The sequence below is a fragment of the Cynoglossus semilaevis genome, chromosome 4 (assembly GCF_000523025.1).
Source record: "Cynoglossus semilaevis isolate Cse_v1.0 chromosome 4, Cse_v1.0, whole genome shotgun sequence".
Taxonomy (NCBI): Eukaryota; Metazoa; Chordata; class Actinopteri; order Pleuronectiformes; family Cynoglossidae; genus Cynoglossus; species Cynoglossus semilaevis.
Genome location: NC_024310.1, coordinates 9,935,029 through 9,958,245, shown reverse-complemented (window position 1 = coordinate 9,958,245; position 23,217 = coordinate 9,935,029). Strand labels below are relative to the sequence as shown.

The 23,217-nt window shown below is 38.0% G+C and overlaps 1 protein-coding gene across 8 annotated transcripts in view; it reads right to left on the bottom strand.

Annotated features, from left to right (window-relative positions):
• robo2 (roundabout, axon guidance receptor, homolog 2 (Drosophila)) overlaps positions 1-22,988 on the bottom strand; it is a 279,131-nt gene extending 256,143 nt beyond the window's left edge. For all 8 annotated transcript variants that reach the window (XM_025055187.1, XM_025055192.1, XM_025055190.1 and 5 more), the window contains exons 1-2: positions 22,830-22,988; positions 22,144-22,248 (exon numbers count right to left, since the gene is read on the bottom strand). In XM_025055187.1, the coding sequence (XP_024910955.1) occupies positions 22,144-22,234 (91 nt within the window). In that variant the 5' untranslated portion in view covers positions 22,235-22,248; positions 22,830-22,988. The remainder of the gene's footprint in view (positions 1-22,143; positions 22,249-22,829) is intronic.
• Between the last annotated feature and the right edge of the window lie 229 nt (positions 22,989-23,217).

The window sequence follows — 23,217 nt, the reverse complement described above, 5'->3', positions numbered from 1 at the left end:
TGTTGCTCTTTCCTTTATGTAAAGTGACAAGGACAGGAGATAGAGGGTATAATGGGACAATGGTGGGCAATTATTTTTATTTTCAGACATGTGTTTCCTGGTTCAGTATAATAAATGAAAACAATACAACAAATATTTGAGAACAATGCAAGAACCAATCAATTTAACAGAAGATACACAGTTTACAGTCGTCTTCATTTGTCAATAATAAAATTGACAATGTCCACCTTGCATGGGTGGGGCAGAGTGCAGTATTTTATCCCTGTATTATTGCTTAATATAAACCTAAATGCTGCAGCACTGAGGTCTTAGTGGCTCAGATTGAGCTCTCCAGCTAATGTGCTATGGGACAGGAACTTCTTTAATGCCGCCTTAGTCACTGTAGGAACTGAACTGCTCTGGAGGACTGACCACTGACATCTGGTCTAAAAGTTATTGTATTGTGTAAATATTGTATTGCATTAGTAGTAAATTGTTAATTTCTGTGTGTGAAAGTGAGCTAATGAGGGGTTCTGCTGTTACATCGTAGAGATAAAAGTAAAGATAAAAGGGAAAAACCTTAACGTGAACCAGGATTTAAACTTTGAACGTACAATGTGTGTCAGACTTTGTTACAACTAAAATATTCTTCAAAGTGAGCCATCTCTGATGAACCAGTGACAATCAAAAAGAATGAAATATTACAACATAAATTAAAATTCACATTTGACCATTAATCTGAAAAAATGTGTTTATAAAAGTTTAGGAGTGCTCTCTGTTGAATTATTCATGTTTGAGTGGTGGACAGAACTGAAGTTGTATGTAGTGAACACCTTGTCTCTGAGTAAGCAGTAGTAGTTTCCTAAGCACTAGGTTCCTTCCTCGGTCCTCATACAGACAGAATGGGGATACAGTAATTGGAAGCTTTAAACAGGTGCAAATGTAACAGAGAACAGGTTCTCTGCTTTGGTCTTGCAGTGAACACAGACCCTGTGTATTACCCAGTCAGCAGAATGTGTCCATGTTAAGCTCCTCACACAATGAACTGTTTTACTTCATTGTTTAAAAGTAAAGTTGTGCTAATACAGGCTTGGTAATAGACACAGGTTTACCAGTAATAGGACAGGATAATAAAAGGACAATACCATATAAAGAAAAAACTCCATTAGGAGTTGCTTTGACACATGCCTTTAACCCACTTGCAGTACATGTACTCATTAGGAAATACATGACAGCGGTTGAAGTCTCAAAATCTTTACATCCTTTAATTCTTTCTGTTTCTCTCTACTTTGCTATTAATCATGTTCTAATTCATTAGTACATAACACATCACAGGAAAAAGATCCCAGCACTTTCCCGAAACAATATTACATACGTACACATCGCATCTACGGTAAAGTCCTACAAACCAATTCTGACTGACAATGACTGACCTTGTTGATAAGAGTGTGTGTGTTTTGGATGAAACTGTTTATCAGGCATGGTTCTATCTGAAAAACCTCCAAGGTCGTTCCACACACAAGTTCATAAAGTCAGAAGCTGACAACTGGGGAGTATGAACGGGCTGTCTGCTGTACACACACCAAGGCGTTAATGTCCTCATTACTGCTTAGTCCAAGGAAAGCCCATAATCAAGTCAATCATTTTTTAGACTCTGTGGAAATTTATATTCTGAATCCACACATTCACCTGCTCAACCTCCTCATCACATCATCAACCCCCTACTAACCCTTTTCTTGTTGTTCATTCTCAATTTTTCTTCTTAACAACCCACAACAACACCAGGAACTATAATTAAGCTTCCTCCACACAAGGAGCAAGACGTGTCTTTTCTCTTAGACACCAGCAAGAGTAAATGTTTGCTTCTCTGTGGGCTATTATGCCAAAGCTTAAGTGCATAATTCTGAAATATGACACTCCCCTAAAGTTAGAGCTAAAAGATCAAATCTGGACCAGACAAATTCAATTGGTATCCTAATGTTACAATTATTATTTAAACACTTAAAAGTCGATGTTTTTATGCAGTATACCCAAGCCTTTTAGTTAGTACATTTTGTACTATTTGAATGATGCTGGCAAGACTTAGTTTAGGGAGTTACTGTACTGGTGACTGATGGAGTTAAACATAGGAAATACATGAAGCATCTTGTCACGGTGTGCAGCTTGTGCTTAACAGCAATTGGTTGGGAGCATCAGCAGGTTACAGTCAGTGTCACACTAGAAGAAGTCACACTGGATGTCTCTGTACAAGGCCTCTAGATGATGCTGTTATATATTAAAAGTTGTTTTTGTTTAAAACACTTTGTGCCTCTTTCATACTTAGTTCAGCAAAAGAAGGGAGGGGAGCAGTCAAAGGATAAGCGGCAGCCTGGGCAGATGTAAAGAAACAAATGAAGTGGAGCGTTAAGTAGATTGACACTATTACAAAAACAGTCCTAAGTGCTTGAAAAGACCAAAGAAGAGTGGAGTGAAGTGGAGAGGATGCTACAGCTACTACACCCTGCTGGTAAGTCAGACAGCTTATCACCCGCAGACAAGAGCCCCCTGGATAAATATGGTCAAGCAGGAGAAGAGCCCAGCTTTAGCAATGATGGGGTGCAGAACAGCGATAAGGACGAAGCTCTTCTGGGTGAATTGGGGGTAGAGACACAAGAGGCCCCAGGCAGCGAAACTCAGCCAACAGCAATCCTCAGTCCAACTCTCCCTGGCTAAACCTCTTAAAAAATTTACACAAAGGCATTCACTATACTCAGCAAATATAGGCATCAGCATACATCTGGCGTCAGTCTTTTTCAGTCTTAAGTGAAACTCTATGTTTGTAAGTCTAGTACGAGAAGAGGGGAGAAGGCAGGTCGAGAATTTAGGAGTGATAATGTGTGAAGAATTGAAAGAAGTGCTATTGAGACAGAGACTTCTTGGTCTTCGCCTGATGCCAGCTTCTTAAAACACACCATGAAATTTGCTTTTTCACAGAAAGTGACAGAGCGGGAATCATGAATTGATCCTCTGACGGAGATCTGGCTCTTCATGCAGCCACACTCTGCCCCAAACATCTGCCTGCTCAGATATTGGATAATCTTCTTGCTCCCAGCGTTTCTAATCCAACGATCCATTCCCATTTAGTCCATGACTGTCCCAACACAGGACAGGAGGGTAATTTGAGTCCATAATGAAATATAATTGGTAGATTTTCTCTCTTTCAATAAAATATTGCAGGTCATCAAAGTCTATTATATTCACATCACCTCTGAGTGAAAGGTAAAATTTGAATACAATATTATCCAAGTCAGAAGCTCAATTTCATTTGAGGCAAAATAATATGTTTTAAATGATCTGGGTACAGTGGTGGGGGGTGAGGGGGAGTCAGTGCTGCACACAATAATGACTACTGGTGCAAATTCATAGGAAAGTACCAGTTAAGAATCACATACTGGTCACTTAACCAGGAAGACAAACAGTACAATAGTTAGAAATAGTTTCCTGTTGAGCTGGGCTAAATAAAAAAAGATCAAATCTCTGTGTGAAGATAATGGTTACAGGTGCTGCTGCCCAAAAGGTCACGCTCAGTTTTACCAAACACACAAAATGACACAATTTCAGCTCAATGGCCAAAGCATGTATGTAGTTTACCTGTTAATAGTACCTTTAAAATAAGGACTAATATAAAAACCTAGTGACACAATAATAAACTTGCCTTTTTGCCCTTGTGTTTTAGCAGTGTTCAAGTACATTAACATTCAGCAGGTTTAAGTGTGGAACAACCTTTACAAAAGGCAGGGTGATATTATTTAAGGACTACAGTCAAGAAAGGACACAACTGAAGAAGGAATCATTCCAAATATAGCTTCAGGCTAATGAATGATAACGATCCTAAGCTGATTATGGCGCTGTCACCCAGTTTAAAGGTAAACATACAACACTATAAAGGTACATTGCCTGTGAAACAATTCAAAGCAAATATGATTAAAATATCATGGCCTTTTCTGTTATAAGGGCAGAGAGGCAAGACCCGGTCTAATCAGAAATGTGTTTTCTTTGTCTCCATAACATGCTGAGTTAAACAGCTCTTCAATCATATACCTGGTAAATTGCTGGAATGTAAATTTCGTATGAGACCACTCAGGAAAAGGCTGCACTTATTATGAACACGGCAATTGAAGTCAAAATCATGGCACAAATGCAATTACAGCAGAAACAAAATCTTTCACAATCAATCCTTTACGTGCCATATAAACTTGCACAGTGAGTGTGTCTGCGAATGGTTCCCAAGTCAAAGAACAGAGAGGTAATAAGAATCAAAATGAGTTAGTGATGGCTTTCATAAAATATGGCAGGGCCTTCTATTTACAACCTGTAATAAAACTGCCTCTGCTGCAATTTATAGAGACGCTTGCCCCACAGAGCTAAACCCTTTTTGCCAAGGGCATGTTAATAACCTCCATGCTGCATTCTGAATAAATTGGCAGATAGATGTTTTGTCAAATAGCGCACTGCAAACTGGAAAGCAAGTGCTGAAAAAAAAAGTGTGACGCTTACAGTATAAGGTATTCTAGTGGTAACGTGGCTTCAGCCTTGAGGCCTCCTCTGCCTGAGACCAACCCTACCTGCTCATCAATCCCATGTCGCCGGAGCTCAACAAACAACAGTGCAACCAACAACCCTCTGGCAATGATATAACATTGTTAATGGAATCAAACACTTGAATAAATGACAGATATATTGCATAAAACATGCTATTAATATTAATGAGGTGGAAAGATATTACAGGGAGAATATCGACACACTAAGTGTAGAAGAACAATGTAGAGTTTGGAAATTTGTGATAAACTAAGATAAACTACAGAAAGACAAAAAATACACTCATACAGTATTAATGATTAGAAATGACTCCTTTTTTGGATTGTGACCCCATTTTGACTTTACAGGATTAATGTAGACAAATATTCTGTTGTTGAGATGCCAATGATCTGCAATAAGTTCAGATCTTAAACGAAAGATTTGTTTTTTTATGCCAACCTGACAGACCCTAACAGAACCCATGAGAAACCCACTTGTCAATGCAGAGACTTTGCTACAGTTCAAGGACATCATGATGGTGTACTGATGAGAATCAATCCCCCTCAATGGTCTTCATTAGTGGACAAGAGAGTAACATTGGCAAACGTGGACAGCGCTCTTGTGTCCCATGTCCATTTCAGCTGAAGAGTTTTACCTGATCACTTGTTTCACTGGACAAGGTCACTAGCTCTCCAGACCAAAAATACTATATATTTGATAGCACACACTCAATTAAATAACAGGCTTCAACAGTCTCTCACTCTCCTCTTGTAGCTCTGGCTCGCTCTTGTAACACAAAGCACTATAAAATATCGACTACACTCAACTGCACACACCAGATCTAATTTTCCAGTGGAGTGTTAGCTACAATGTTACAGCCATTTGTCCACTATGAAAAAAAGCTAAAAAGATGCTGAGGTTGAAAAAAACAAAACAGCTGGAAGATTATAATGAAATACCAGTGTTATTGTAAAGAGGATACAATTAACAAAGCAACCGCAAGTACAGTATAAGTGGTTTTTGAAAAGGTTTTGAATGTTTTAGGAAAAAAACACATCTCTCCAAAAAACTCTATATTTAGACAACAGAAATAGAAAACTAAAACATCAACCAGATGTCTTTCAAGCTCCAAGAATTAGTATAGTTGCTTAAAACTAAACTCTATGAAGAACACAAGACTGTAACTGTATTGAATGTAGCTGTAATTTAACCACTATGTCACGTCAACAGTAAATTGTACTTACAATCTGCACAGTGTTTTACAAAAGTAGTATAAACAGCTAAATGTCTTAGCCTTGGTCGCAAATCAACAGTGTAGATAACAGACCTGCACCTATTCTTGCATCAAACAGAAAAGAACTATAACAGGGACACTGGAAAGGTGAGAAATGGGCTGTATTTATCAGAAGTCGATGTGCCACTGGACATAAATCATTGCTTCTGTTTAGCTTCAGGCAGTTGCACAGTCTCATTCATTTGAATACTGTACATTTGCAAGCAGCTCGACTATTGGCCAATTGATCATCAGCTGCATGCAGTCCGCAGGCCTGTTCACTGGAAGAATATAAACTATATCCACAGAGGTTATTTATTATCATGCACAAAAAAAAACTTTAGCAGAAATGCCAAAAGGGTGTCTGGGATCAGCAAAGGAAACTCATTATAAAACACACCAACAAAGCATTATTTGAGTGCTGCTTATTCAGAATGGATGAAGTGAGAGAGAGGTTCTCTATGAAAAGGTTTCTGGGGGAGTATTTACAAAACGAGAATCTGGTCTACAGGCAGAGGAGTATTGGCAAGACTGCTGACAATCTGAAAGCTATACACATCCATTATCCCATATCATCAGCAACAATCACATCATCTCCCAGACACTTCCAGGTAGATTTGAGACACTTCAGGCTTTATTGAAGCTAACAACGCAGCCTGCACACTGTGACCCAGAGCATGCAGCTCATCCTTCCGTTACAGCAAAACATCTGATCATTGCAGAAAAAGAAAAGAAAAAAGGATAGAGGATAATAAGCCAGTCAATATGAACTTAATACCTATACAGTATGCCAAATTCAATACAGGCAGGAGCAGTGCCCCCTGTCTTGGGTCAGGTGTTTCTCAGTAACATTTATTTTTTCCTCTTCTCTCCATGAGAGGAAAAAAGGGAAAAGCTAAGAGCTGATAATGTAGTAAAAGGGTAACTGAAATAAAAATAAATATTAATTAAAACTGTTCAAGTATAAATAATTAACCCATGTCAATCCCAGATAAGGGAGCTGTGATTGCGAGAATCATTTCCAGGATTATATTTAGGCTGGAAAATTAACTGGCAGCCACAGAAGCCAACATTACGTAAGACGAATTGTAAAAATAAATTAATCAAATAATAAAAAAAAAACATGATGTTTTTTATTACAATAAATATTTTAGATAAGGCTGACCTTGATCTATTATTCAGTGTTTTACATCTACTGTAGGTAGTATGTCATGCCTGAGTCTTACATGCAGTTTTCAAAACTCCTATAATGCACGGTTTCGTAAAAGGGGAACGCAATATCTGTAGACTGATCTGGAGGTTTAAGAGCAGAAGTTGCCATGATTTTCAGCCATCTTTTATAGGAACCAAAAATAATTCATAAATAAAGGGAGACCAGTTAGTGTAGTGATGACAGGTGTAGCACATAAAAGTAAACAGATGATACGGAGACACATTTTACATCATGGGAACCACTGAGGAACAGACGCACCAATGGCTTGCAGCGAAGGTTGAACCTTTGCTTAATGGACTAGACGTTTGAACCCACTTTTACAGACCTGGTCAATACATACACTAAACCATACAATTTATAATAATACCTAATATTTAACAGGCCTTGGAAAGAAGCACAGAGTCTATTCATTTGACCAGGTAACTATGGCATTAATAGTGGTAATTTAGACGCTGATAAACATGAAACTACCAGGTTAAATTATTGAACTTGATACGTTCAGGGTTCATCTCTATTATGCTTTGACCTGGGTTCCTTCAATAATCAGAAAAAAAAAGAGCATCCTTCGTTGCCCGATGCCCTAGAGAGTAGTGTTAGCATTAAATCTGCCCAAGGATGACAAAGCGTGGCAGCCACTAGGCCAGTGGGCCTCAAAACACATTTTAAATTTTGCAGTGGATGACATGTCCCTTCCACCTCTCAGACTGTGCTGACAGCAGTGACAGCCGGCTTTTATGAGCAACCAACTTGAAGGTTGCAGGGATGTGAGTAGAAACTCACCGGCGGCGCACGGACCTGTGAGTCAACATTTTCTTAATTATTTATTTAATTAAAAACCTTACTGTGCAAAAAAAAAAAAAAAAAGGTGCAGCTGCAAAAACAAAACTATGACCTAGCACATAAAACCTATTCAGAGTGGGAAACTATCTGACAACACGTTGACTGCAGTACATTTATCACATGGACTCCACAATGGAAGAACGAATATTTGCAGATAAATTGCTTGTCATCTTCTTATAGCCTGCTGCAAGCCGGTACACCTCATAACACTGCGTTGAGTTTGTCCCCAGATGAACCTGACCTTACTGTACAAAGATGTCAACACGTTTGTACTAACAGAAATGTACCTTTGTCCAGGACCGAATATGCCAAAGAAGTGTGAGCAAAACCAATCGTGGGTGATAAAACACACAAGTGTTGCACCAGGACGTATTGATTGAAGATGATTGATTCTGTGGATCAATTTGTATTAAGAATTTATGCTCTTGTGTTATCAAGCCCTGTGGACACAGAAGTCCTTCTAACAAACGTGAGGACGGAGGTACTTTTTTGTTTTCATTCAAGACTCTCTAAATTACCAGCGCTGTGAATCATAGGAATTAAACAGGTGTTCAGATGCTCAGTCTTGTTCAGGTCTGAAATGTCAAAGTACAGTAGTTACAAAGATAAATGAAATATTGTGTTGAAATCAAGGGCCAAGGTCCAAATCTGGTCCATCACAGGCCACCAAAGCTTCTCATGGTTGTCTGTATAAATGAGTACCTGATTAACTGCAATGGTCAAATTCATAACATACTGTATGTGTGGTAGGTAACTCACAATTTTACTTTTCAAATTCAAATTTTAATAGAATATAAAGTAAGCACAAAATACAATTTTATTTTAAGACATTAAAGTCCACGATGTTAGTGGATTATTGTGATCAGTGAAAGAACCTTCCCTGAAGGTTACCCAAATTATTAACAGAATAAGTACTTGTGGTTTTCTGATGGTCAGGGGCCTAACATTTAACAATGGTACTTCCTTTGATTAAGGAGACAAGCACATGTGATTAAGACATCTCTGATTGTGCTGTCAGTCTTCTAAATGGACAGGACCTCAGTGCTGACCCCGCTGCCATTGCAGTCCAAATGGTTGGATGGGGAGATGTGTCCACACATTTCAGGCACTCATTCATTTTAAAGATCCCTTCACTTTCCACTAAATCTTCACTGGCCCATGTAGAGGCAGGTTTTTATACCGGACAGAAGTCCACTCAGGGAAGCCATCACCTTTACAGTCCCCCCTGATACAACATTACCATTTTGAAATAACATTCTTGTTAGCATATAATTAGCATTAACACCATGGCTCTGTGCTGAAAAATCCCAGTTAAGTGGACATCTACATAATTCTTAAGAATTCTGTTCCATCTGTCATCATATTTCCAATCAGTACCCAATAAAACAACACAGGAATGAGCTCACAAAATCTAACCCTGGCATTCATTGATAATATTTTCTTACATGTATCTTACATTTTCTGTGAGACACACTGTACATTAGTCTGGTATCTGGCCCAATCTAAGACACACTTGATGGTTGGATGGTGATTGATGGTTTATGTCCTGACATTCTGTGTGGGCTACAGTGTTCTTCTTAGATGTTCTACATGGTCTTCTTTGTGTGGCGTTATGGTGTTTATGTACACATGTATAAGATAGTTCACGTGTGTAAATTGGTTTCTTTCAAATATTCTTGACTCATTGCACAGCACTGGTCTCATTTATCATGTGCCTACTGTTATTTGAACTTTAATACCCACAGCAGAATTTGGTGATAAATGACATGTCCATGTGTTGTTTGCTCACACACAACCTCTGTGGAAGAGCAATTACTCAAGCTGAAAATGCTAAATTGATTAATTACAATGACATTAAGATAAGGTAGGTATGGCAGTAAATGAAAAACAGCAAGACACACTACACAAAATGGGCCCCTGTGGTCAAGACTGGGCTGTTTATTAGTAATGAACTAGGACCAGCAACGACCTGTGAACCAAAATTGGATTTATATATATTTATCATTTTTATACATACTGTACATATATGTATATATATATAAACATCTGACTTGTTACATTTATCTCAAATCTGAAGGCTTCATTCATACATCTAGTATCATCAATAAAAAAATGCAAGTTAAATATCCCATTTTATTTCAGCTTCTATCAATCTAAACATAAGAAATTGTTTTTTTTCCTCAAACCCATAACTTGCCCTTTATTATCCTTCAGTCATTAAAAAATAAGTACTTCATTCATACCACAGATAGCCCTATATCTGACCTATTTTCAGAGCCTTTGTGCCTGTGAGTCTCTATGATAGCAGATCTCTTTATATTTAGGCAGCACAGATCCTTGACCATGGATCTGTCAACCAAGGAATGGATTCAAGTTGGTGGCAAAACAAAAAGCAACATGATTAACCCTCTGACGGTGGAGGAAGTCTGTGAATCTTTTAAAAGGAGAAGGCAGGAAGAAAGTGTGACAGAACAGTGAGGGAGAAGAGGGACTGGGAATGTGTCGAGGATGCTTCAGATGGCAGCAAGAAACACAGGCTGACAGGTGAACCCGTGAGGATTGACCAGCCTCCATCCAGCTGTCAGACTGAGCTCATCTGGCACCAGCAGAGCTTATGTGTCAACACCAGGAAAGACAGGAGGATGCTCCATATGACCACACATGTACAGCTGTGGTCCGGCCCCACACTAAGCAGCACTAATGAACTACATGAAACCAGCACAGAGGACACAAGGACACAGAAATGATTATAACAGATACTGTGGTGTCAAACAACTGGATGGAAAGCAAGTGTTTTTAAACTCTATTCACTCAAATTTTCACTCAATGTTTTACCAAGACTAGGTGAGGACGTGTCATTCTTTATCCCAATAAAATACAACAACTTCTTCACAAACCCATTGTATAACAGTTCTCTTTTGCTTTTATTATTATTTTTCAGTGAAGAGAAATTTACCACAGAGGCCACAAGGTCGATGTTTTTCTTTGTCTAAGTTATACTGGCAGTCCAGATGGATCCTGTTGGTCTTCAGAATTTGAAAAAATTACATCATCTTGCATGTTTAAAACAAAAATAAAAAATATAGCTTCATAAATAAAATGTTTTAGAACTCCTGTGACACTATGGCAGTTGTCTGACGTCTCCCCAGCCTTTAAAACACAGTAGAAGAAAACAAAAATGAAAAAAACCAAAACAAAACTGCAGCTGATGAGGACAGGCTGTGCCCCTGATATAACACAGAGATCAAATGGCCCAATCACCCAATTCTCAATAATGTGCCACATCAGCATTAGAGACCAAAGAAAATTAGGATTCCACTAATGCAGTAGGTTAGAGGTTTTGGTAAAATCGTAAGGATTGGGAGAGAGAATCAGGATTCATAGCCCTATACCCACTGGCTAAGTCTAATTTGCATTCCCACAGAGAGCGTCATATTCAAATTTATGTCTGATTCTCCAAGTAGTCGTGAGCTGTCACAGTCTAGTAAGACGGCTTAACAGATAAATTCTGTTTAACAAAGTTAAATACATCACAAGAGTTTGCTCAAAGCCACGTTGTCTAATAACAAAACATTGGTGACCTGCAACAAACCTCTCCTTCATGAAGATTTATTGTTTGTTTATTTGTTGACTGCAGTTAAGCTGTTTAATTGCATTTCCTTTATTCGAAGAGATATTTCTAATTAACTAATGGCGTCTGTGTAATAACAACTAAAGGGTCACTTGACTACACTGAAGATACATTACAATTTGTGTTCTGGTAAATAAACACTGAATATGATAAGTCAAATTAGAGTCAAATGAACCACTAATTCCAGAAAGTTCATAACATTTCAGTGACAAAGGATTAATGTGTGGGTTTGAAACACCAGCTGGGACACTTGCCCTCTTGGTCACTAAGCCATCATTTGGGAAACAAAATACAACAGTTGGGAGGTAATTAGGGAATTAATGGACAGTTAAATTGATGCTTCTGTAAGGATACGCACAATGTTTACCAATAGGTCACAAGTAAAAATATTGACCAGAAACATAAACTATGGCAAAAAAAAAAATACAATATTATTACCGTTCCTTAAATAATGTTTGTTAATAATAATAATTTGAAGATCTTATCACCCTAAATTGACATAGTTTAATCTTCTTTCATCCAGTACTAAAAGTAAACATCTCCTCCACTCCCTGTGTGTACAACTGTGTCTGTGTGATTTTTGGCATCAAATCATGCTCAGCAAAAGCTCTGACACTGGGTACGAACACAAGCTGATATCTGTGCATTCCACTTGATGTGAATGAATCTTGCCACGCAGACACCCTGTTTGATGTGTCACATTTCATCCCGATAACTGATAGACATTACTGTAGACATTCGTCCAGATAACTGCTGCAGATTAAACACCTTAATCGTGCAGTGAGGTTTAATGTCATGACAAATTCCTCCTCCTATAATGCAGGTAAAGAGCGAAGCCACAGATCAAATACATGATATTGCTTTCTGCCAGCTGTGTCTTGGTGGGCCCTCACACCAGGTTAATACGATCACACTCAGCAAATCAGGTTACCCAGGTGACTTTACCATCTGGTGAATTGTTCTGTGCCAGCATATTGGTCACGCTCACTTGTTAACGTCTGGGTTTCATTAAACCATCAAACGCAAGAGCCGGAGATTATGGGGGTTTTCTGTGTGTGGGCTCAGAAAGTATGTGAAGACCATAAAAGATTGCATCTCTAAAACCTCAATGGATGAGTGCAATTTCTGCTGCCAAAGTTCAGTGTTGATTCTAGTTTTATTGGAGTTAATATTAAGTTATTTTACAATTAAAAATAAAACATTGTCTAAAAATTCTCAAATGTTCTTCAAAGTAAACATCTGGTATCCTGTGTATCTTGTGACAGCACATCTTGAAAATTCAACTCTTCTATACATACACTTTATTTTAACGAGCACTGATTTGTGTTAATATTTCAAATAACGCTTGATGACAATCAAATTTCAAACTACAACATTTAAGTAGATATTTGCAGTATTTGTATCTAGTTTTTGTAGCAGCCACTTCTAGGTTTGTCCATATGTACTCCCTGTAGTAGAGTTCAGTAAGCCACATGGTCTAATGCTTACACAAGGAAAAAGCTTTGATATGCTGCATTGCTTCGTTACTAGGCCGACTCTTCTCTCAAAGCAACCAGATTATAAAGAAGACTGGGGAGCAATGAGGGAAAGGTGTCATAGGGGAAATAAGCTGCAAAACAGAGGTGTCCCTCAACAAGAAGATGTACAGAGCAGAAAAAATCCCACATCAGCTACCAAAACCTGATTTGACAAGAAGTAGCACTTATAGTTCTCACTCTTATTATAAACGACATGTCTCTAAGATTCAGATGCAGTTAAAGGTCCAGCGTGTCCATGTAGGAGTGTTTGTTGGCAGAAAGTGACAAAGAATATTTGTCTACATGTATAACTTTAGTACTTTTTTTTGGTGTGGTGTAAAATACATTTACTTCATACCTTTTATGCTACTAAAATACCAGAAGTATTTTGAAGCAGCAGCACCAGGGGATTTAATTATTTTAATATTATCATATTATTCTATCTCCCTTTCTGATTATATGCTTATCGTCTCTTATATAAATCCATGTCAATCCATTAGACCACTATTTTGAAATACCTAAGGTAATTAAGAATATTCAATGTGTGTTAGACACACATTTTGGAAGGCATCGAGGAAACATAAAACCTCAACATACTTGGCCAGAACTGCCAAAATATGGTGAGCACCTTGAGAGAAGTGCTATGCTAGCTTCTTTGGTGCCATGTAGTGCTAGCTCAAGGAATTACTTTAAAAATATCCATGTCTAAGCTTGGCCACAGGGGTTTCATGCACTCCCCAACAGGGAGAGGGAATATTTATCTTTTTTTTTTTTTTACTAATGAAAATCATACAGCCAGCAGACAACAAAGTCAAAGAACTGCAGAACCAGAAATCCCACTCAAGCATTTGGTCATGATAGAAACGAAGACCTCTGTGTATTTTTATGTAATGTTAGAAAATACAACAAAATACAAATAATGGAAGTGTGACAGTCTGTAATAAATCCAGTGAACATGCAGAGATAAACTAAAACAGAGGGGAACAACTGTCGGTCTTATTCAATATTAAAACACATAGAGCATATCTGTTTATCTATATAATATCTCATAAACAACACAAAGTAGTGGGAAGAGACAAACCAGCTTTCAATCTTTTCAGTAGTTTTACCTTCACGCCTATTGATAACCAACAGGCTTATATGGCTGTGCAGTGTTTAAGGACAAAGAGAACAGCAGCCACAGAAATGGTGCTATAATCAATAGCTTCCCAGGCTACTTGTTAAAAATGCCATCACCATCTCTAAGAGGCTTAGAGGGTCCTTTACCAGGAAAGAGCCACGTATCATTCTCTCCAGACAACTGGCTGAATGAAAAATAGGGGAGCACTGTCACTGACCAATATTGATTATGAGTGAAAATGTGATTATTTTGTATTAACCCATGCCTGGGAGCTCTGTTCTGTCACATTTGCCGGTGAAAATGAATGCCTTCATTTCATGCTTAGCAAAAATATGGGCTGTTGCTCATTTCTGCCGCCAGACAAAAAAGTAATCTGAAAAAAGCAATCGGAAGAATATAATGGCTTTCACGGCAGAACAATATGATACGAGTAAGATTTAAGCCATTATTTAGCACATTTCATCCTACTTAGGGATATTTATTATTGTCCCCGTCACCACTTCAATGAAGCTTCAGACTTGACATTTAAAATATCAGTCTCTGATGATTAGAGTTGTCATTGCTAAGAGAAGACACAAAATGAATGGGGGTGGGGTGCTGTTCAATTGATTGGCTGGCGCTTTAAGGTCGAAATGAGAAAAATGTCCCCTATTTAAAGCAATTTTTGACACAGGCTTAAAGCACAGCAATCAGAGAGACCATTATGACAGACTTCCAATAAGAGGTTAATATTCACAATATAATATTTCTCTTCTTTTAGCAGTGGTATGTTCTTTGAGTCAAACTTTGCCCCTTTAGGTAAATGCTATTTGTAAAAACACAGCAAACTAAGTGATGACTTGTTTTGAAAAAAAACAATCTGCTTCAAAATGGAACAATCACAATTATTTTGAATTAAGTTTAATGTGGTTTTGGTTAGTTGACATTAGTCAGATTGCATGTATTTTTCCAGCAAAACAAAGGAATTAAATGGTTTTCCTACTTTTACCTTTAAAATAAAGTCCAGCATATGTAAATTATCTGGCATGACGTGAATTAAAATTTTGAGAAATTACTGGATGTCAGCGCGACAGGAGAACAAAAGCAGCAGAAACATCACTCTGACTGTGATGTGACTGTCCTTCTGTCAGCCACTGTTTAGCATTTGTGGAAATTATTTGCACATCTACTTACAGACAAACGCACGTACAACTGTCACTTTATTCTTATTGGGAAGTGCATTTCTGTCAAACTCTTTAGGAAAAGGTATTCAGCCAGGTATGTTTCCAGAGAAATTTAACATTTGCAAATTTACTCTCACACTCAACTCTAATGCAGCTTTTCCTGAGATGGCATTTAGTCTTAGTTTTGACACTTGCTGTCAATCAGTGGCTACAGTGAGGATATTCTAATGAGGTGTACATCTCAGAACTTTATTTTATATATTATAGTTACATTTCATCACTCTGAGATTGAATGTCAGTCAATTGAGGAACAGCTGAAAACTATTAAAAGTACAGGTAGAAATGAATAGCAGTTGACAAAACACAATGACATATTAAGCAGCTTCTTATTTTCATTTTGTAATGACTGGAAAAAAGTTGCTGAAGTTCTGGTGGAGGTGCAAGAATCAACATTTCTAGTTATATCCACAATGATGCCATAATCGCTCGTCGACTGCTAGGGACTAACCGCAGTTATTGCGGTGCTTTTCCATACCGTACGAACACCACAGAAAACCTAGCAACAGCAAACACAAAGCACGCCTTGCTGTCAATTTTCTAAGACAGGTTACGATCTCTCTTCAATCTGTGTTGCTGCAAACACTGAAGTATATTGAGACAGGCCTTTAAGGAATATCTATTGACATTGATATAAGAGATGTTTAGTGCTCAGACCATATCAGTTGAAAGGGGCCTGGCTAAAGTATAGCTTTAGGTTAGAGAAATGTATTTACATTATACATTTCTCTGTCAAGAAATGGTGAAATAATCTACTAAATATATAAGGCTATAAAATTGATTTTTTTTTTGTTTTGCTTACTATACATTTGCATTAGAACATAAATGGATCTATAAATGATTTGCTATTATTTACTACACAATGACAACACTATCAGCAGTTTGCCAAACTGCCAGTATTTGTACAGACAGTCCTTTTCACTTCTTTTCATTTGGCTGGGCAATCAAGTCTAAATAAACAACCAAGTCCATAAAGTCCTATTTCCTCTCGTCCTATTGACTTTGTCACAGCACTCATCCTGTGCTGGGCTTAAAGTCCCATGTCTAGTGTCAACCAGGGAGAGGGGCTGTTTTTGTTTCCTACATGGCATTTGTCCATATCCCTGCTTCTGCACCAGCCATTTCAGAATCAAAACAGCAGACATTAGCTCTAACAAAGCATAGTTTAGGCTAAACATTTATTCACTGATGTTAGCAGGTGTGTGTATATAGGCAAAACAGAAAAATATGCAATATTTTACATTGCCAGCAGAGATAAAGCACAATTATAGGCAGCTAAAACATGTTATTAATGAGCTGAGGTCAAGGGTCAGAGTGCTGGACAGTCGCAAGAAAGCTAGTCGAGGCAGTCATTTGAACACCAATTAATCTTTTAACAATCAAATCAATAATCAATTAAACAATTTTAACATGACATTCAATCTTCCCACATCTTAAAGTTATAGATCCACTAGTTTTGACCTGCAATGGCCCAATGTGTTCACTTTGCTCTGACTGAAAGTGGACAACATGACATGTTATCTTTGTCAAAAGCTGCTTGCCGGTGGGTTTGTACGGCAGCCATCTATAAACTGCAGGCTGGAAAAAAATAAATGCCACAAGATAAGACGTACCCATAAAGCTGCATAGGAGAAGGAGCAGGTAGAACAATGGCTGGTTCGTTACCTCAAAGTCATAATTGTAATTTAAATCATGTAATTAGAACTCTTAAAATAACGTGGTAATAAAACATTTGCTTGAGCCAGTTGAAGGTACATGTGTACATGTGAGCCAAGGTTTAGGTACCACCAACATTTTCAGCCAAAAAAAAAAAAAACCCCGTGTGACAGTTGAACTTTCCTAATTCCCTTACAATGCCCAACGTCTATAAAATCAAAAAGTCACAGCCTTTATTTCATTATCTTTGGTATCCCACAGTCTCGAGTGACCATGGATTTGCACTCCAGGTAATAGTTCCAATTATAGTACTGCGTCAGATGTGGCTGGTAAGGCCAATTAGGGAGTGACAGTGTCTCCCATGCTAGTTGGAGAATTAGTCTGACACTAGCCTTTCACTATGGCTGTAGAACTTTCTTCTGTGCCTCTGTATTTTGCTATAAGGTAAGTGTCTCTCAGTGCTGGGAGATGTCCTGCTGCACAGTCTGCCTCCACGCTGTTCTTTCTATGGCTTTGGCGTCCCAGATGTTGGTGTGGATGCTAGTGGCTTTTGGATCTACACAGGCACACGTCTTTGAAGAGCAAGAGTGGTCTACCAATGGGGTGTGCTTTCCCTGGACAGGCTCTCAAGTCAGATCTTTGGGTATCCAGCCATAACTGCACAACATGTCCACCAATGCTGTTGTTGTTGTGTAAACAGTACAGCTTTGTTTTTTAGCATTTTCCCTTTAACTTCTCCTAGTCTGTAGAGTGAGAGAGCGTGCATATATCTGTGTTGATGAAACCATTCATTGCAGTTTCATAAATTAGAGCAAGGCTCTTTACGTCTTCATACAAGTATCCCATTTTCCCCTTCTGCTTGATCATTTTTGCAGCAAGCGGACTTTAAACCACACCCAGTCAGCAATTGCTTTCAATATGCACATGAACATGCCCTGGGTATCAACAGAGAAGAGCTGTGGGGCTGAATACACTCAGAATTACACTACTCAGGATAGATGTTTCCCATCATGCAGGTCAATCAGCCACCCAATGATTCATTTCACAGACACTTGGGTAATTATAGGAGTCTGCTCTTCACCCCTGTGGATGATGCTGCAGGAGCAGATCTTGACAAAGAGATCATTGCAGTGAGAGCAAGTGAAAACAAAAAGACATATACAATGAGGGGGTCGAAGGAGTTCAGGATGTAAAGGGATTGATTTAATTGGTATAATTTGTGGGGGGGCAATGCTTTAATTGACTCTTAAATTATATGCAATTTATAATTGCAGTAAGAGCCATGAATGCATTTACAACTAATGTGACATAACAAACAAACAAACAAACAATAGCATTAACCAATATACAGCAGATGACCTTTTAAGGTAGAAACTGAAACAAAAGCTGTAAGAGGGCAGGACGAGGTGGTGTGAAAAAGATGCATGAAGGAATAAGAGCATGTGAAGATGAAAGGAAACGCAAGTGTGAAAGCTCCCCCTACTGATGAAAATCGAAAAAGCACTGCTGCTCATATAAGAGCGAATGAATGTTTCTGAATCAAACAGTTGGTAAGAAGCACAGACAGTGGGGAAAAACCAAAAGCTGAGATGTGAGCAAAAAGAAAAAGATTGCAGACTTTGCTTGAACAATAAGCAGCTCTAGAGTATCTAGAGTTCTTATTCTTATTTAGTAGCCATTTACCACAGTGCACCATGAGGTTGCCATGTTTTCAAAACATGCCGTTTTGTTAAAAAAAAACTATTCACAAGGCTATGGAGAGCAGGTGCAGGGGTAATTGTGACGAGCAAAATTTATTAGCCCAAACTAGGGTAGGTAAAACATTCAATGATGTTCTAGAAAGAGGACACCATGCACAGAGCTGGGCTCACCAGATCTGGCAACATAGCGGTACAGGTGTTTGGTACGTGCTACGTTGTTGTTGCAAAGACGTATAAACCTTTACAGATAAAATTCACAGTATGTTTATCAATAACATTCAGAGGTGATGTCATGGCCTTTTAATGTGTATTATTAATCCATAATTATACCACTGCCAAATGATATGTATCGACACAATATTTACATATGTGCATCTACCATATATATATATACACAGACAAATGTAGCATTGAATTAATGTTATGCTAGTTACCCTGCTAGTAAGCTGTTCCAAAAGTTGATATTTCATAAGTCTGAGAGTAAGCCACTAGAAAACGTTTCCTTTGCTCTTCTCTGGGATGGAAGGAAGGCTCTTCCTTGGCATACAGGATGGTGGATCATTGACAGGCAGCAAGAGTAGCAGGCAGTTAGCCAGACATGATGTACAGCTCTGCATAATCAGCTCTCAGCCCCATTAATCTGGGCGGGCTGCAACACTTGATGAGACTGTGATGCATGTGGTGAAAGGTTCCTCCATTATTGCTACCACAAAGCAGGAGTCCAGGCATGTAGCCACACCCTCATCGGGCCCAGAGGACAAACTGTGAAAGACTTGGAGGACATCGGGTGTCTTTCTACTAGAGCTGCCAAGACAAACTTATAATCGAATAATGATAGCTCCAAAAGGGAAAACTTCAAAAATCAAACATTTCCTCTGAACGCTCAGCTCCAAGTGTCTACATGTCTACAAATAATAAACTTTAAATGCAATTCCTTTGTTTTCCAAAGAGACAATTGTGAACAAAGGCTTATAATACAAGCTTATGCCTTGTCAGATATGTCATTGATATTATGGCAGCAATTTTTGCTGGAAAGAGGTGGTGCAAGTCAGAAAGCGAGAAGCCATATATTTAGACTTAATGGGCCTTGGTGTATGAAGGGAGTCAGACCAATGACTGTGACATAGTGCACTGGGACTTCACTCCCCTTGTTTTGCACTGACAGTAGATGTGCCATGGCTTTGGTTCTCTAATATTTCATGACCCTATACTTTGGTAAATCAAACCAAAGCAACTGAAAAGCATAGGAGTTGTGTTCTATAAGAAACACTGCCATAAAAGCCTTCTAGGGTCACTGTGGTCATTAAAATAAGCATATATAACTAAGTCTCCAGCAGCATACTCCTTAAGTGTTCCAATATTGATATATTTGATATAAGTGATACAGCCGTTTTGAGTTTTGATGACACTTTGGTAATACAAGACATGAACTATTACATTGTTAGCATTGCATTGCATGTTGAAAGTTATTGAGAAAATCTGAGTTTACAAACACCCAAAAAGATACAGGATAAAATGAAACAACTACTGTTTGACAAAACGCAAATCAATCTATTAAACTGACAAAGATGTTGTCTGAACTGCGATTTTAAATCAAAGCAATACTGCCATCTAGTGTGACAAACGAGAAATTGAAAGATGAGTTTTCCCATGTATCTAGTTGGATGTTTCAAATAAATCGGGTCCAGGTTAGCAGCAACCCAAAAAATGTTAAGTTAAACAGCAATGTTAACCAATACAATATTTTACCAATATACAAATAAGACACATTGGTCTTGGTCTTTGTAGACCAAACCAAATGCATATTGATTGTGTAAATTAATGTGCAAACTGGCTCTTCTGAAAAGATCTGTACACCAAACCAGATGCATATTGATTGTGTAAATTAATGTGTGAAGTGTGAAAATATGTCTACTAGAGTTATTGAGCAAGACATTCTGTACAAAGTGCACATTCTAAACACTATTCAAACTAAGAATCAGGTATACTGTCACACATTTCCCTTCTCATACTAAGCTAAAATTTATCAGTGCCTTTATTGCAAGGTCACTCTGCTACTTACAGATTCAATATCCATTTACTCCTAGTAATAAAAAAATCAATCTGCCAGGTGGTTGGCAGACGTCCACATTGGCTGATAAGGCTTCTGGCTCATTACAAGCAGCTGAAGTGACTCCAGTGATGTGTCCACAGTCAACGAGTGTATCCGAGAAATTACTTGCATATCATTCATGTTTATTGTTTAATCAGAGATCGTGACTTGGCACAGTTACCACAAACAGGTGTAATGGAGCTGTATGACAGTTTAATGCGGCGCTGCAGAAACAGCATCAACAGCACACTTTGTGAGATGTGTCATTTTCATGGACTCATCTTGACCAGATCAATTGAGGAGTGTGGCAGTAAACAATGTTTACATTTAAAGCTTCTCATATTGCCTACACATTAAAAACACATGAAGGATAAAGGACGACGGCATCATTTCTGATTAATAGCAAATTTATAAAATCAAACCACGGAAACCTATCAAAAATAAAGCATGCAGAAAACACAATGACTAAATGGACAACACCTTTCCTGTCAGCAATACAATTTTACTAAATAATACATGCACTACAGTGTTATCATCATTAAAAATAACAAACAGGCTTCAGCAAAAACAGTTTTAATAAAATTACATCTAGTCTGATTTTCCGGGTCAATCAAAACAACCCAAAGATGCTGGGCTGCAGAAAACTTTACCATGGCAACAAAACCTCAGACAAACATCCAAAAAAAGGACAACATGCACACAGAGACCATCCTTACACAGATAAAGTACAACCCCGTCTGAAAATGTATTTTAATAAAGCTCATTATCCTGATCACCACCAACGCAAACACTTAATAATCAATATTTTTTGCACTCTTTGTTTAAATAGCAAAAAATATGCTTAATAATCTGACATTATCTCATCCCGCCAGACCTACACCCGAGCACACACCGCAGCTAAGACAATTAATCAAACTTTTTAATGCATGATGAAAACACAGCAATCCATATTCCTGTGCATTAACCTTCTTGATGCCCCTTACCACCCCTGAAAACTGGCACCTCTGTACGTCGGTTGTTTGTGTGCGTGTGTGTGCATATTTTGAGTGCTTGTCACTTGTTAGTGTAACAGTTCTTCTCATGCTATAAATAAACCGAGACAGAGGGAGGGATGGAAGCCAGTGGAGCGCTTTGACAGCAAAGGGTAAAGTAGCCTTGTCTCTGTGGGATACAGTGTGAGGATTAAACCTAGTTCACACACTCATATCCTACTATACAGCTTTAAAACAGCATTATAAATAACACTCATTTAATACGTAGATAAATAAGTGAACCCATAGAGGTCTCATGTACAATGAAGGCAAGAAAGCTCAAGAGAACACATGAAAAATAAGAAAAATTCTACCTTGACCCTCAGTATCCACGAGGAGACCACAGACCATCAGATGGTGCATCACATACAGAAGTCTGCCCCTCACACTACTATATGCAGGCATGACATCAGTGGAACCTGGGGCAGGGAGGGAGGGGGGCAAAAAAAATCAATGTTTATTGTTGTTATTATCAACCGTTTAATTTAGTAACTTCATGGTCTATTAAGGACCACAGAGTTCATTAAGACAGAGACGAAGCCTACTAAATGTTCAATATTCACTTTAAAATGCAAATATCAGCATTTTTATGAGAAAATAATAATAAATTGACTAACTTTGGATGACGTTTTAAAGTTAACTTACACATGTGCAGTGGCTCAACTTTTTTTTTTTTTTGGAAACTACTGCCATATCGATAAATGAACAATTACTGCCAGAAACAAAAGAGTCTATAACCTTTTTTTATGGAATTAACCAATATAAAAAAGTAAACGTTTTGGCATAGGGTTGGTATATAAACGACAGAACCTTACAGCTTTAATATCACTAACCCCGCTCTGGGCATTAAAACATAACCGTTATACGTTTGTTTATTTATTTGTTTGTTTGTATATGTTTTGAATAAATGACGCAAAGTTTTTTCTTTTTGTGTATAATTGACACAACATTGCAACGGACCTTCGAATGATTAAAACTGCACAAAAAACGAGCTTTTTACCTTTTTATCTACCTTTGCTCAATCCCAACCGGTAAATACGCAATTTCTGACATTTCCGACAGGACGCTGGTTTCCATTAACTGTTTTCTAAAAGACTTTGCTCAAACAAGCCGAGCAGGAACAGCTACCAAACATTAGGAGGTTGATCACGTGGTTGTCGTGGCCCTATCACCGTCAAGTTACCAAACGACTCGATAAGGTGCAAGTTATCTTATATTTATTATATAATATAATAAATATTTATTATATTATACGAGATTAGAAATGAAATTAACACGTTTGCATAGTGTATTTTGAAATTGAATTAAATAATTTACACACAAATTCCAAATCCCAAACCAAATACAAACAATTTGCTTGTTATCTGTTTGTTTTCTTTCTTTTTCTT